The 14,025-nt window shown below is 49.3% G+C and overlaps 1 protein-coding gene across 19 annotated transcripts in view; it reads right to left on the bottom strand.

Annotated features, from left to right (window-relative positions):
- MSI2 (musashi RNA binding protein 2) overlaps positions 1-6,864 on the bottom strand; it is a 195,560-nt gene extending 188,696 nt beyond the window's left edge. For all 19 annotated transcript variants that reach the window (XM_030462366.1, XM_030462365.1, XM_030462362.1 and 16 more), the window contains exons 1-5: positions 6,750-6,864; positions 6,490-6,530; positions 6,246-6,327; positions 5,745-5,829; positions 1,457-1,498 (exon numbers count right to left, since the gene is read on the bottom strand). In XM_030462366.1, the coding sequence (XP_030318226.1) occupies positions 1,457-1,498; positions 5,745-5,829; positions 6,246-6,327; positions 6,490-6,530; positions 6,750-6,811 (312 nt within the window). In that variant the 5' untranslated portion in view covers positions 6,812-6,864. The remainder of the gene's footprint in view (positions 1-1,456; positions 1,499-5,744; positions 5,830-6,245; positions 6,328-6,489; positions 6,531-6,749) is intronic.
- Positions 6,865-14,025: the final 7,161 nt, after the last annotated feature.

Genomic DNA, 14,025 nt, shown 5'->3' on the forward strand with positions numbered 1-14,025 from the left:
ACAGCACGAGATCATCTCCATAATTGAATTATGAAACCCTTCAAAATTCTGGTCACTTTCAGTTGTACCTCAAACATTAATCCACACAATCCAGAAGCCACAAACTCTACAAACTATAAACTCTTTACTTAGTATAGAAGCAAGTCAGGTACACCATTATTCACTAATTAGTTATTAGATATGTCCTGTGAATAAATAACCTCTAAACACTTGACTACATTAGTCTGGTCTAAAATTCAGCACGGAGATTACTGGGTTTTGTCCATTTTTTTTTTTTCCTAAAGAAATCACTAGCATCTCTCCAGCAATAGACACAATGCATAACTTTTCCTAGATGCATGTTTTGTATAATATTTAGCATTACAGTTCCACACATTATTAAGCTGCTTGCTTTCATGAGGAGCTACATGCAATAAACCTGCTAGAATGAGCTTGGTAGTCTCCTGCCATCAACTTTAAACCTCTTTCTCTTCCGATACTGCAGCCTTGTCTTTCCATTTTTTAACAGAATACCAAAGTCACCCAAGGTGATCAGAGTGTATACAGGTGGCATACAACAGCTAAATGAAATTATTCCAATAGACTCTCAAAAAACTGATAAAAAGAAACAAGTCAATTACAAAAAGTTTTCTTTCAGCCTCTGGCTTTCAAAATTCAGAAACAACTGACTGGACATTTGAACTTGAAATTGATCTGTGCCTCAAGAGCAACAACCACTTCCATCCATAAGCAACTCCTCCAGAAGAAATGGCATCCAGCAGTACTGCAGAGCAAGCCTGCAGGCAGGAGTTCCTTCACACACGGCCTCAGCATCTTTGTCCCAGTATGGAAACTGGCTGCATGGCAGCAAGAGTGCTCTGGAAGGAGAAGGTCACTTCCCCAACCAGCCTGATTGCCTACGAGACTTAAAGCTCATTGTTCCACTGTTCTTGCAAAAGAATAACACCCTGTGGCCTGAAGAGTCCGGAGCTCCATCAGAAACTCACTACCCAGCGCTTGTTGGTCTCCAAACACATCTCTCAAGTTATACAAAAGAAAATTTGCAAACAATGAAGGCAGAGATACATTCCCATCCATCACAACCACAGAACTGAAAGCTCAGCTCAAAACAAACCCAGAGCCTGCACTTCATCCAAACGCTCCTCACAAACCCCACGCGAAGCGGGTTGCGCAAAGCAGCCCCGGGAAGGGGAGCGCGGCAGCAGCGCCCGACAGAGCCAGAGCCAGAGCCAGGGACCTCTCTGCTCCTCAGCTGAGCAGGGTTCTGCCAGGAGATGGTTAAACTGGAGACAAAGCAGCTCTCCTGGAGTTTCACAGCCATCCGCTGATACCCTTAAGACGCCATCCACTCCGGCTTTAAAAGCTTTCATTGCCAATTCCCTGTTTGAAACCTGAACTGCCTGGCAACAACGATTCTCCGTGTGCCTAAAATCCTATTATCGATCCTCCTACTTACCTTAGGCTGTGCTCGTCGGGGAAATGCAACTTTGGGGTCAATCTGAGGAAAAAGAAAGGGGAAATCAACAAGATAGCTTTTGTTGTCAATTTATATTTTTATTTTTTTTAATCACTTGAATTATTAATCCCTCATTTCTCAGGCTTATAATTCAGCACACTGGGTCATCTAGAACTACTCTGAAACTGATGGATGCCTGCCTGGGTTTGTCTGGGGAGGTTTTGGCAGGGTGAAAGAGGAAGAGAGGAAGAAAACCTCTCTTCTGTACACCTCCTCCATCAGCTTCTGGGCAGCAGGCTCCACTGCTGCTCGGGGAGCTCCGCATCAGTCTCCGGGTGCTGCCCCTACACCCAAACCTGCGTGTTAAATGTTATCTGCAGACTCTGTGGGTTGCACAGGAAAACAGACAGCATTCCTGATCAGGATCTTAGCCTGTTGGTTTTGACACCTGCATCTTCCTTCAGTTGGGTTTGGGGTTACTTAGCTTTTCTTTTCTTTTTCTGATTTGTTTTGTCACCTGACTAGTAACACCACACAGTCAAATTATTTACATTTCAGTTATTAAAACTGAAACATTAGAAGGACAACAGTATTATCCTGCATAATAATACACCAAAGTGATCTGGTTTGCTCACCCTCAAAGAATATATGTGAGCAATGCAAGACAACAAAGGGGAATTTATGGGGCAGGAGTGGAAGAAGGGAGAGTGAGACACAAATGACACAAACAGGCATTTTAAAACAGAATAAAGCAAGTTCTTAAAAATGATTGTGTTAAGGAGTTATCTTAACCATTCTTGAATGAAGTGTGCCATCACAGAGACAAAAATGAAGAAAAAGTATCTTTGTTTTACCCTGTGCTCCCTTGCTGTAAGATGCAGCACTGACTCTCACTGCACTGCATAAATTACAAAGTGTGTCCACTCTGCCATTCCAACATGCTCATTTTGCAGTTTAAAAAACAACTTCCACATGGGTCATCTTTAAAAAGAGATTCTTCCCCTTCATTCAAATATCACTTAAAAACAAAAAGACACCACTGTAGACGCATGGTTGGATGTAAATGAAACCATAGTTTCTAAACAACTGCTCATCTTCAATTGTCATCTTTAAAAATTCTTGTAATAAAATGTCCTTCTGCTGCTAAGTAAAAAGGTCTCCGTGCTGCTGATTTCACCTCTGGTTTTTAGCAGTGTCTACAACCACACACATTCTAAATAAAGAGTCTGGAAATGGGTTTTTCGAAGTATTAAATCTTACCCTGACTGTGCAACTTGTGACTGCTTTCAGTGCTGTCTTTGGCTATCAAACTATCAGTTTGTTCACTGATGAAACTAATCCTGATCATATTAAGGCATTTTTAGGAGTAGATGCTTTCTTTAATAGTTTGAGGTTGGGTCTTGTCGTGTTCCCCCCTCCCCCTGCCCGATTAGGAAAAGGAGATGTTTCTCTTTGGTATTGTTATTCCTGTGGTGATAAATAGTCCTGTCACTGGTAAATAACCACGGGCCTCTCTTAAAAAGCAGTTTTGCTCAATTAATTTGTCAAAATTGAAAACAGCACAAATGTTTGATGTGCAACTGATAAACTGATTTGTCTACATCCGATACAAATGCAGCATCTTTTTAACACACCTGAGAAATGAGTGATTACTGCCATTTTATTGTTCAAAAAGCATAAAAAAGTAAAATTCTTTATCTAGATTGCTAACCTTTTCATAGAGATTAACATTATCTACAAATACATTCAGCACTGACTAGGCAGTTGTCTACTGGGGAAATACAACAGGTACGGATTTTCCACAGCAATACCCAAAGGTGGATGCAAATGTGCACGTTTCCACATTTGAAAGTTTTCTCAACAGAGAACACCAGTCCCACCAGAAGGACACAACTGCAAAGCCCTACTGGTAAAAAGCTGGAAGAGCCATAAAACCCTAAGGCAACACATTCATTTTTGAAGGTCAGCTCAAAGAGCATGGAGTTCTGTGCACCACAGCCACAGCCCTTCCTAAATGGCTGGATTTTCCTTCACAAAACCTTCTGGATAAACACCACCAGCTTCTGAAGATGAACATTAGCAAACAGTGTGGCAAATCTGTACCTTTTGCATATCCCTGTCAACTATTTAAACAACAACCAAAAAAAAAAAAAAAACAAAAAAAAAATAAACAGAAAAATAAACCAAAAAAATAAACCAAACTTCTACCAAAAAAATAATTAGTTAGTTAGGTACAACTCTACTTACTGTATCTACAAGTCCTCTAGGAAATGACTATAATACTATTTCTGATATGAATGGCCATTACCTAAACAAAGCTTTTAACGTAACTGTAAACAAGAGCGACGTTTCCATGCCAATACCCAACCGATCTGCCTCCTGTGCTGAACGTTGAAACAGAGTCAAATGCTATGTTATACTAAAGAACAGTTACTACAATACAAATACAGGCTGGAAGGGAACCTGGCTAGTTTCATGGTTTATTTCTAAGCTTAATGATTCTAAGGTCAGTGTCGTATCTAGATTGATTCAGTAGTTACCACACGATCAAAATTGAAGCAAATTTGTCCTGGACAAGCTTTTCACCCTCCCCCAGAGATGAGCAAATTAATATATTGCAGGGACTAGATTGTGATACAGGAAAAAAGCTGGGGGAGGACCTAATTATAGCCAGAAATATGACAGGGTGCCTTCCCGTTATTTGTTTTTCTAAAAAATCCTCATTCAAGATAATGTTTGTCTTTGTTCTCCTTATCTAAATTTATCTTTAAAAACACATAGAGAATATAGCTGTACGTGAAAACTCTGGTGAGTTTAATCTCAGGAGCACAGTTGAATCAGTTATCTTACCACATCTGATTAAACCTAAAATCAAATTATTAAGGCATGTGAAAGCATGGGCTACGTGTTCAGACAAGCCCAGCAGAATTTGTAGGTCAAATTAAAACACTAGATTCCACCTGCTTCTATGAGAGCTTTGGGCTTTTTTTGTTTTCATATAAATTACATTTCAATAAAAATCACACACTCCTCTTTGCTCCCTGCCTTTTCTGTTCTTCATTTAACTGTAATCCCATACACACAGACACATACACGATGTTCCAGCACCGAGACAGGATTCCTCCTAACACCACGCTCACGTTAAAACAAAACATTTAAGATCCAGAATACATACTATAAAAGACAGTTAGAGCAACAAACACATTTGATATGTCCAGCAGCAGCTCCCTGCCAGACACAGACCAGCACAATCCTTCCCTTCCCCGCACACGACCCCCTCCAGACCGATCCGCACCACAGCAATCATGACCTCTACCAGTGTCCTTCCCCCTCCCCAGACAGCTTTGCTGAGGCTTTCAGTTGCCATAAAGTCCAAGGCACAAAAACTTCAACATTTTTGCATGGCCTTGAGCACAGGGAGAAAAACGGGGCCTAAAGCTACGCACACACTCGATACCTTTTGTTTGACCCAATGTTGAAAACGCAGGATCAGGCCAAGGGGCAAACTTACACGGGGGGGTTTTAATATTTTAAAAAATACTTTAAAGAAAAGTAACATTTATTTAAAGAGAAAAAAAAAAAAATAGATCAGCTGAATCACACGAGCATTTCCCTTGTTACCCACTGGAGACTGAGTGGCAAAAAGCTCTGGAAAAACAACAACAAACCAGGACCTGTGCTTCTCTATCACATCTACTCCCAAGCTTGCTGACAGCCTTCCATAAATTAATGTGCACGTTTCATAAGGGTCCTGGCATCACAGGTGAGAGGGATCTCTCTCAAAAAAAATTACTTTGGGAAATGGCACTAAAAGCATCTTTTATGATTTGACAGTCATAAAAGACAGAGACACTCCCACCTTGAAATGCATGCACCAATAAATAGATAATCAACCAAAAGAAGCAGAAAGTCCCCTGCAAAAAGCATTCTGCAGCCGACACAAGAAAAAAAAAAGAAAAAAAAAAAGTTGGATTTTACTCCACAATTTTCTCAATGTCACCGCTCAGTAAAACATAATGCTGGGGGAGGAGCCACTGGTCGGTGTGGGTAAATTCGGATTTCAAAAAGACTCAAGTTACCGCGTTCTGCAAGTTACAGGGGACTCAAGGAAAAACAAAAAACCAAAAACCCAACCATGCCAAGCCCCGGTTCGACAACCTGACATCGCCCCGCAAAAACCCCTCCCCGGTGCGGGGCCAGGGCAGGGTCGGTCCCTGGCTTGTCGCCTGTCACCAGCCGAGCCCGGCCGCGCGGGGGGGGCCGCCGGGCAGCCCCACGCAGGACCTACCGTCTTGGAGTCCAGTTCGTGGTGGGGCTGAGCCAGGACTTTGTCTACACTCGCCGGATCCGCGAACGTAACGAACCCGAAGCCTCTGAGAGAGACAAAGAGCGAGGGGATGGGGAAGGGGGGGAAGGGGGGTGGGGGAGAGGAAGATGATGAGAACTAGAGACAAGGAGATAAGTGATAAAAATAAATCTCCGTTTCCTCCCCCCTTACCCTTCCCCAAAGCCTCCGGTTCCGAAAGAGGGAGGGAGGGAGGGAGGAGGGCGGACAGCCCCGACCCGGCCGCCCCTGCACCTCTCCGCCTCCCTCGGCCGCTTTGTTTCCTCCTCCCGGCAGGAGGGATGCGGCGCAGGGAGCCGGCCGGTCCCCAGAGCCCCACGGGCCACGCGTGGGGTGGGATGGGATGGGACCGGGATGTGTGGAGGGGGCTACGGGGGGGGACACCCGCCCGGACGTCAACTCGCGAAGTTTGTCATCCCGACTCGGGTGGGCGGCGGTTTTTACCTGGAGCGCTTGGTGGTGGGGTCCCGCATGACCATACACTCTCTAATTTCTCCGAATTTGCTAAAATAGTCTCTAAGGCTGTCTGCGGAGAGAGAAGCAGAGAGGCAGAGGAGGGGAAAGGGGGGGCTGTGTTTCGGGCAGGCCCCGGCGCGGCGGGACGCGGCCCACGCGGGGCGGGACGCGTGGGGAGAAGGGGAGGAGGTGGGGAGAGCGGCGAAGGAGGGGGGGGGGCGGCGGTCCTTACCTGGTGAGGTTTGCCAGCTGAGGCCGCCGATGAACATCTTGCTGGAGGGAGAGAAGAGAGCGGAGTTGAACGCCGGTGCGGGATCGGCCATTTTGACGGGGCACCTCACGGCGGCGCGGAGGGGCGCGGAGCCGCGAGGAAGCGGGGCGGGGAGGGGGGGGGGGGGCGGACGACCGGTAGGTTGTCCGCCCCCCCCTCCCCCCCCCTCCCCGCCACGCTCCTCGCCGCTCCGTTTCGCTCCCCGCCGCTCGCCGACTTACCCGGGGTCGTGTTGCGCCTCGCCGGGGCTCCCCGAGGTAGCCTGACTGCCGTCCGCCTCCATGGCCGCGCGGAGCCCGCAGCGATCAGCGCCGAGCGAGAGCCCCTGCGAGGACCCCCCCGCCCACCCAACCCGCCCCCCCCCCCGGCCCGCTCTAACGGGGCTCGGTTTTGCTCTCCGGTTGCTTCTTTTTTTTTTTTTTCCTTTTTTTTTTTTTTCCTTTTTTTTTTTTTCCCCCCCTTTTCCCTTCCCCCCTCCTCCTCCTCCCTCCGCTACCGGAGGATCTCACTGGAGAGGCGCTGGGGAAGCAGCCAGATCCGTCACACGTGGGATCGGCTTAGCTCAGCGCCGCGCCGTCCCTCCCTCCCTCCCCCCGCCGCCATCCTCCCCTCCCTCCCTCCATCCCCCTTCCCCTCCCTCCCTCCCTCCCCTTCTCTCCCCGCCCCTCCCGCCCCCGCGCCACGGGGCGGGGCCCGCAGCCGTCGCGTGGCCCGGCCGTGACGTCACCGCGCGCGCCGACGGTGCGAACCGGAGCCCCGGCGAGGGGTGGGGGGGCGGTGGTGATAACACCCGGGTGATAAACCGCGACACCCCGCCCGGGAGAGGGACCCCGCACACACATACCCGGCCCGCGGCGGCAGAGCAGACCCCCGGGCTGGGGGGTGTGGTGAAAGCGGCGCGGGATCGGGGCATCCCGCACCCCCCGGCCAAGCATCTCCCAGCGGGGCTGCTGCGCTCAGGGCTCCTGGCAGCCGGTGACCCCGGTACCCCCACATCCCATTGTCCTCACATCCCGGTGATGTCCCCCGCACCCCGGTCCCCAGAAGGTCGCAGCTGCTCTCGTGGCAGCGGTTCCCGTCAGCCCTGTGCAGCAGCGCCAGAGAAGCGGCGATGGGATGGGATGGGATGGGATGGGATGGGATGGGATGGGATGGGATGGGATGGGATGGGGTGGGGTGGGATGGGATGGGATGGGATGGGATGGGGTGGGGTGGGATGGGATAGGATGGGATGGGATGGATGGGATGGGATAGGATGGGATGGGATGGGATGGGATGGGTGGAATGGGATGGGATGGGATGGGTTGTGGTGTGGTGAGGTGGAATGGGGTGGGGTGGAGTGGGATGGGGTGTGGTGGGGCTGCCTGGGCATTGCTGGGATGGCCCGAGGTGCAAACTTGGGAGATTCAGCCAAGCTTAGAACGGTGGAGCCAGGGCCACCTCCCTGCCGGGACTGAGCTGCTTTTGCCCGACATTGTCAGAAACAGCCATGGACGGGGAGCACCTCAGCTCACACAAGACACGGTGCCTTCCAGCTGGAGCCCTCCTGGCTGGGCAGCCATCCCTGTGAGAGCTCTTTTGGGGTCACCAACTGTTTCGAGCTCAGTGTTTATTCTATATACACATATATGTATATATACTGGGGAGAGGAAGTGCATCACTGTACTTTCCAGCAGCGTCTAATGAACAGGGCATGAATTAGAGGACAGGTCTGGGAGGTCTGGCCTACCAGAGAAATACTTGCTGTGTGCAAGTCATCTTCATGGTTTGCTGCAGACCACTGTAAAATTGGGATAAAATTCCCTTTCTGGAGTTTGTTTAGCTGTGAGGTGCTGGATTTGCAGGCACCCGCATGGGTCCCTGCTCCTCGTCTTGCACCAGTGAGCAGGGAAGAGTCTGGCTGGGACAGGAGCCTTTTCTCCCCCCTCTGAGGCTCCTTTAGATCTTGGCTATTTCTTGTAATAATAACCGGGAAATTACTCGTCAGGAGTGTGGTTCCTGGGGTTATATTACCCCTTTAATCTCTCTGACTGTGGTGCAGAATTTTAAAGGAGTTCCAGAAAGAAGAAGCACGAGGCAAGATTGTACTGATGGACGGAGGGAACTTCAGCAGAGCTGATTACAGCCCAGGAAAAAAAAAATAAATTATTTCAATATATTAAAACCAAATCTCCACTGTTATCCCTTACATCAGTGAAAATTGAAGGTCAAATGGCTTCTGAAAGACTTTATCTGTACTTTCTTCTTTTTCAACAGCCACACCAACAGAGTGGTGGCTGGGTTCAGGCAGGTGACCAGTTTCAATCTGTTCAATCATTTTTTGCTATTTCTCCTGCACACACCACTGAGATTTACAAATTCAGCCCATTTCTCAGCCAGCTTTCCATGGCTGGGTTTGTTTTAGCCCTGGGTGGTGTTTACAAACCTGAGCAGTTCATGTATGCACATTCAGCTGGAAACACCCCCTGTCCCAGGTCCTGACTCTGGCACTGGCCATTTGATGGCTCTTGCAGGAGGAAAATCCCATCAATTACTGGTTTGGGGAGAGCCCTGGGCAGTGGGAGCTGCCTCACACCCGCCATGGGTCTGTCCCCAGCCCCCCCACAGTCAGTGTAACCCTAAACAAAGGGGCTGACCCGGGTCCCAGTGACCAAACCCCACAATGTCATCACCAGGGATGCTGCGGGGGTGCATTCAGTGCTTGGAGCCCACGGGTGACAAACCAGGACCTGCTGTCCTGCTCCGTGGGCAGCACTCATCTCCCAGGGTGCTGTTCCACCCCCAGACTGTGCTCCAAACCAGGGAGGATTTGCAGCCTTGCTCTCCTTCTCTCCAGCCTCCCGTGGCCCTGCTCAACATCTCAGCTCCCAGCAGACTTGGGGAAGGAGCCCTGTACCTGCTGGTCACTGGTACCACCTGCCTGGCTGCACAATGAAAAGTTGGAGAAGTTTTTCCTGTAACAGGGAAACTATCGGTATCAATACAAACTAACCCAAATTCAGCCCACTTCAGCAAGCCCCATGTGCTCACACAGCACCTCCTGCTCATCACCACCCCTTAACCTGACTGATTTCCCCTCCGTCTGTGGCAACTCTGGTTCACAGATCAGAGACTGAGGAACTGAGTTTGGTAAGATAAATATTTATAAGGCTTATGTAGCATGGGACTCATTGAAGATTCAGAGGTCCAGAGAGCCTGATTGCTGAAATAAATAGAGGCTGGGCTCCCAGACCAGCCCGGGGGGAGCTCACCACCCCCCCCCGAGGTCGTGTGCCCCATCCTGTCCACCCAGTGCAGTGATGCTGGGTGGGTGCATCTGCCACAGCCTGCCTGGAGAATGAGTTCCATCTATCTGCTGCTGGAGAAATCTGCATTTATGTTTTGTATCCGCTATAAATTCAGTGTCGTAATAAAAAAGGGTCTAAATCTTTACTGAATAATTCATTTTCATCCATAGGGAAGAAATAATGACCGATATTATATTCCATCTATCGTTTAGTTAGTTCTGGAGATTGATGGGCTGGTGGGTTTCGGAAATCCCTGATGAGTAACAACACACTGCCTGCTGCCCTGCCTGGTACCCACACCTGACAAATGTTATTTAGACAGCTCTGGGGGGGGAGGCATGCACCCGGGAGCTGCCAGGAAATCAAAGATCATTAGGATCATTTAAAATGCAGAATATGTAATTGCAAACAATTGGTCTTGTTGATGCATCCCTGCCTTGGGTGTTGCCCCAGTCTGCAGAAATAGTCTGCTCATCCTCACTATCCACCTGCATTTCCTAGTGGTGAGCTGGACACCTCTCCCCAGTTTGCCCATCCCTCCCTTAGGTACCAGCTGCTGGATTTCTCCAGGTAAAAGCCCAACCCATGCCACCCCCAGGCTGCAGGGTTTGCAGGTCCCTGGAGCTGGCACTGCCCTTCTCCAGAGCCTGCCAGAGAAACACCAAAAAAAGCCACTCGAGTTTGGCTGTGCAGACAGGAGTTACCTGAACACAGCAGCCAGTCCCTCAGCTGGAATGGGCTGTCCTGGAACCAGCCATTTTAGGGAAGCAACAGCAGCTCACACCCAGTGCAAAGGGGGCTCCAGACTTTTGGGGCAGGCACTGAAGGCTTTCCTGGTGGGAGTTCCAGATCTCCATCAAGTTATTTCAGCATCTTGCTAATGGGGACATTACACTGACCTTATTAAAAACATCAGGGTTTTCATCTCCAGAAAACAATATTTTTCAACTGTTTCAAAAGAACAGAAGCCAAATATTACCAGTCCCATCTTTTAGATGATAAGGCATGGGGGGGAGAAAGCTCTGTGCTGAAAGATTTCAAAGCTGGCTTTGTTTTCATCAGCTTTGAAATCAACAGACAGCCCTGAGAATTTTGTTTTTCAGAACTACAGTGTTTAATTCTATTTACTACTTCCAGGCAATTCTATATATATACACACACACTGAAAAACCCAGCCAAACAACTTTAAACAACTCCTCCTGCCTTTTTCAGATGTGTCATTTCTCCTGCGGGGAGGATTGCAGGATATGGATCAATTAAGTTAAACACAAAAACAAAATGGGAAGGAGAGGCAGGGGAAGAAGAAGGTTTGTTTTGTCTCCGTGCAGCTCTCCCTGCTTGATCTGACCCAGGTGATGGGCTCACAGACACCTTATCTTCATCCTAAGGAGGATTTCCATGCAGGTTTTTTCAAGGACCTTTCCCTGACCATGCCAACAGCAGCTGAAAACCCAGCTACCCCCCTCCTGTGCTTAAGAATATCTGAGTAACCCAGGTCCTGCCTGGGCTCATCCCTCAGGAGGAGGCAGCTGTGGGACAGGGGCTCTAAGGAAGCACCAAAGAGCCCAGGCAGTGCCACCTCCCTCCCCAGTGTTGGCCCCTGGGCTGATGCCCTTTTGGGGCCACAGAAACCTGTAACAGAGTTCTGGCAGCAATCCCGTTTCCCTCCCTCGCCCGAAATGAGGCTGTCTACCTTATTTTTCTACCTGATTGATTGTTACCAAAGGCCCTTAAGATCCTCTGATGAACCGTTCCAGAAGCCCAAACTCATATTATTAACTATGAATCTTCTCCTATAAATAATTCCCAGAAGTAGATCAATGCTACAACTGAGTCAATGGATTCATTGGAACCATTTCTTCCTGTTACTCCTGTATCTTTTTTTTTTCTCCCTGTTGCCACTAATCAATTATAATGATAAAACTACCTTGGAATACCCCCAAAATAAAGATAAACAGTGTGTATTATCAGAGGCTGGGAATGTGTGCAGCCCTGAAGATGCGTTACCTTCTCTGTGGCACATTTGTTTTCCCCTACAGACAGTTAAGGGGAAAAAAAAAAAGTAAAACTGAGGCACAGTAAATGAATGGTCTGGATGTAACACAGCATTAATTCCCTGACCTTCTGCGTTGAGTGACTAAGAATCTCAATCTCAATTATTCCTTTCATGATGGAATCCAAAATAGACATAGCAAGTCCTCACATCCTTGCTCAAAACCAGGAGAGGTGGAAGGAGAGGAGCCAGCCTGACCATTTGGTGCTGAAGCCACATCCCTTATCAGTCCCATGTCATCCAAAACCATTGACTGCAGGAGAAAGCAAGAGCATCCAAGGAGAATGACTGCCAAACGTGCACTGGCAGGGGCTGGATAAATCCAGGCACACTGTTGTATTTGCCCACACACTTAAAATTCACGAGTCTGAAGCTGAATTGGGAGAAGGAAAACCAAGTCACCTTTTGAAGTTTGGGCATTACTGCACTTCAGGCACACTGGGAATGCCAAACCCACCCACTGCTGGTGTTTCATCTCATTGTTATGGAGTTAACTGCTCTGTTTACTTTCCTCTGGCTAATCAAATAATTCTTATTGCTTATACAGCAAATCCCATCTCCATTAAGCTGACATCAAAGAAGACACAACCAAGAACATTCCCATGAAGCTTTAGCCTATCTCAGCACACATCTTCCAGGGGTTTGGGATTGTCCCAGCCACACCAGCATTGTCCATCAGCTGAGCAGACCCTGCTCGGGCTCAGCCCTCTGCAGGTGTTTTCCTGTGCTCCATGAGCTGGATAAGCTCCAGCCCCACCTGTGTGAACCTCCCTGAGCAGGGGCCACCCTTGGTGGTCACAGTGTCCCAGCAGCATGCAGGCTGTCACCAGGGCTCCTGGGTGTCCCCATCCTGCAGTTACCATTGGTGCAGCCCCCTGGTTTTTAGCACAGCCATGCCTTGGACTCGGGTCCTGGCCAGGCCTGGGGTAGCATGTGGAGAGGCTGCCAGGAGCCTGGGAGACAAGAAGCCATCCACAGCCCCTGGCCACATCTAAAATTCCAACATCGTGCGTCAGGAAGAAATGTGCCTGGGTAAGTGCAGCTGTAAGGACACTAAAACACCATAATTTAATTCCAACCACATCATCAGGGAGGCAGGGATCAGATGAGCACAGAGAGCTCAGGAGAGCCCAGGCTGGTGTTTGCCCACTGTGCAGGGCTCCTGGGAGCCAGGCTGAGACCCAGCCCAGCCCTGCACCCCCACCTCACCCACCAGATGGAGCAGATCTGGGGCTTGGAGAGCATCTCACATGCTGCTGGTGGGATGTCACAGGCAGAGTGCAGGAGACATCCTCTGCTCCCCCTGTCCTGTGCTCAAACCACCGCACCCAGGGCAGGCACATCCCTCTCCCCCTCTCCTGGGAGGTGTTTTGATCCCTGCTGACCTTCCCCAACCCTGGGCAGTCCCAGGCCCTTCCACACCCCCAGCTCCAGCAGCACATCCACACCAGGCAGATGGCAGCACCACCAGCCCATGGTGCTCAGCCCAGCCCGGGAGGAGAAGGCTCCGGGCCCCTCTGCAGCCTCCTCTGGACCCATCCACCTGCACCTCTTGTCACCCCAATGCCATCTGCCCTCAGCACCTTGTCCAGACCCACAGCAGGGCACCAAGCCAGGCCAGGGACCAAAACACCATCTTTATTACCAAGGAAGGTCCTCAGGGCAGGGAGAATTCTTAAGAAAGTTAAGAAATTCCTCACCTTTAAGCATCCCCTCCCCTCAGATTTAAAGCACTGCTGTGCCCACAGCCAAGGGCTGGGCTCCTGGCCTGACTTCTGGGCAGCCATGAGATGAAGTCTTTTGTCCCAAATCATCTTAAGCAGAGGTTAACACTGAAGTGGTGGTGCTCATGCCTTTGCTGAATCAGGGCTTTGCAGACATCCTGCTTTATTTATTTGGCTTCTTGTGACTGCTGAGCCAAGACAGGAAGGATCCTACCTTGAACCTCCCCTGGGACTTCTTGTGATAAAAAAGCAAAGGCTGCAAACAGCACAGAGTCTCAGCTGCACTGGGGGAGCAGTTTCATGAAGATTCATGTCTTTCATATTGTCCTATGAAATTAAAGAGCAGAGGAGAATCACTTTCGAGGAAGTGAAGATCTACTGCAGCAACTTAGATGTAAATATAATTCAGGAACTGGTCCTGACATACCTGTCC

The sequence above is a fragment of the Calypte anna genome, chromosome 19, assembly GCF_003957555.1.
Source record: "Calypte anna isolate BGI_N300 chromosome 19, bCalAnn1_v1.p, whole genome shotgun sequence".
In the NCBI taxonomy this organism is placed as follows: domain Eukaryota; kingdom Metazoa; phylum Chordata; class Aves; order Apodiformes; family Trochilidae; genus Calypte; species Calypte anna.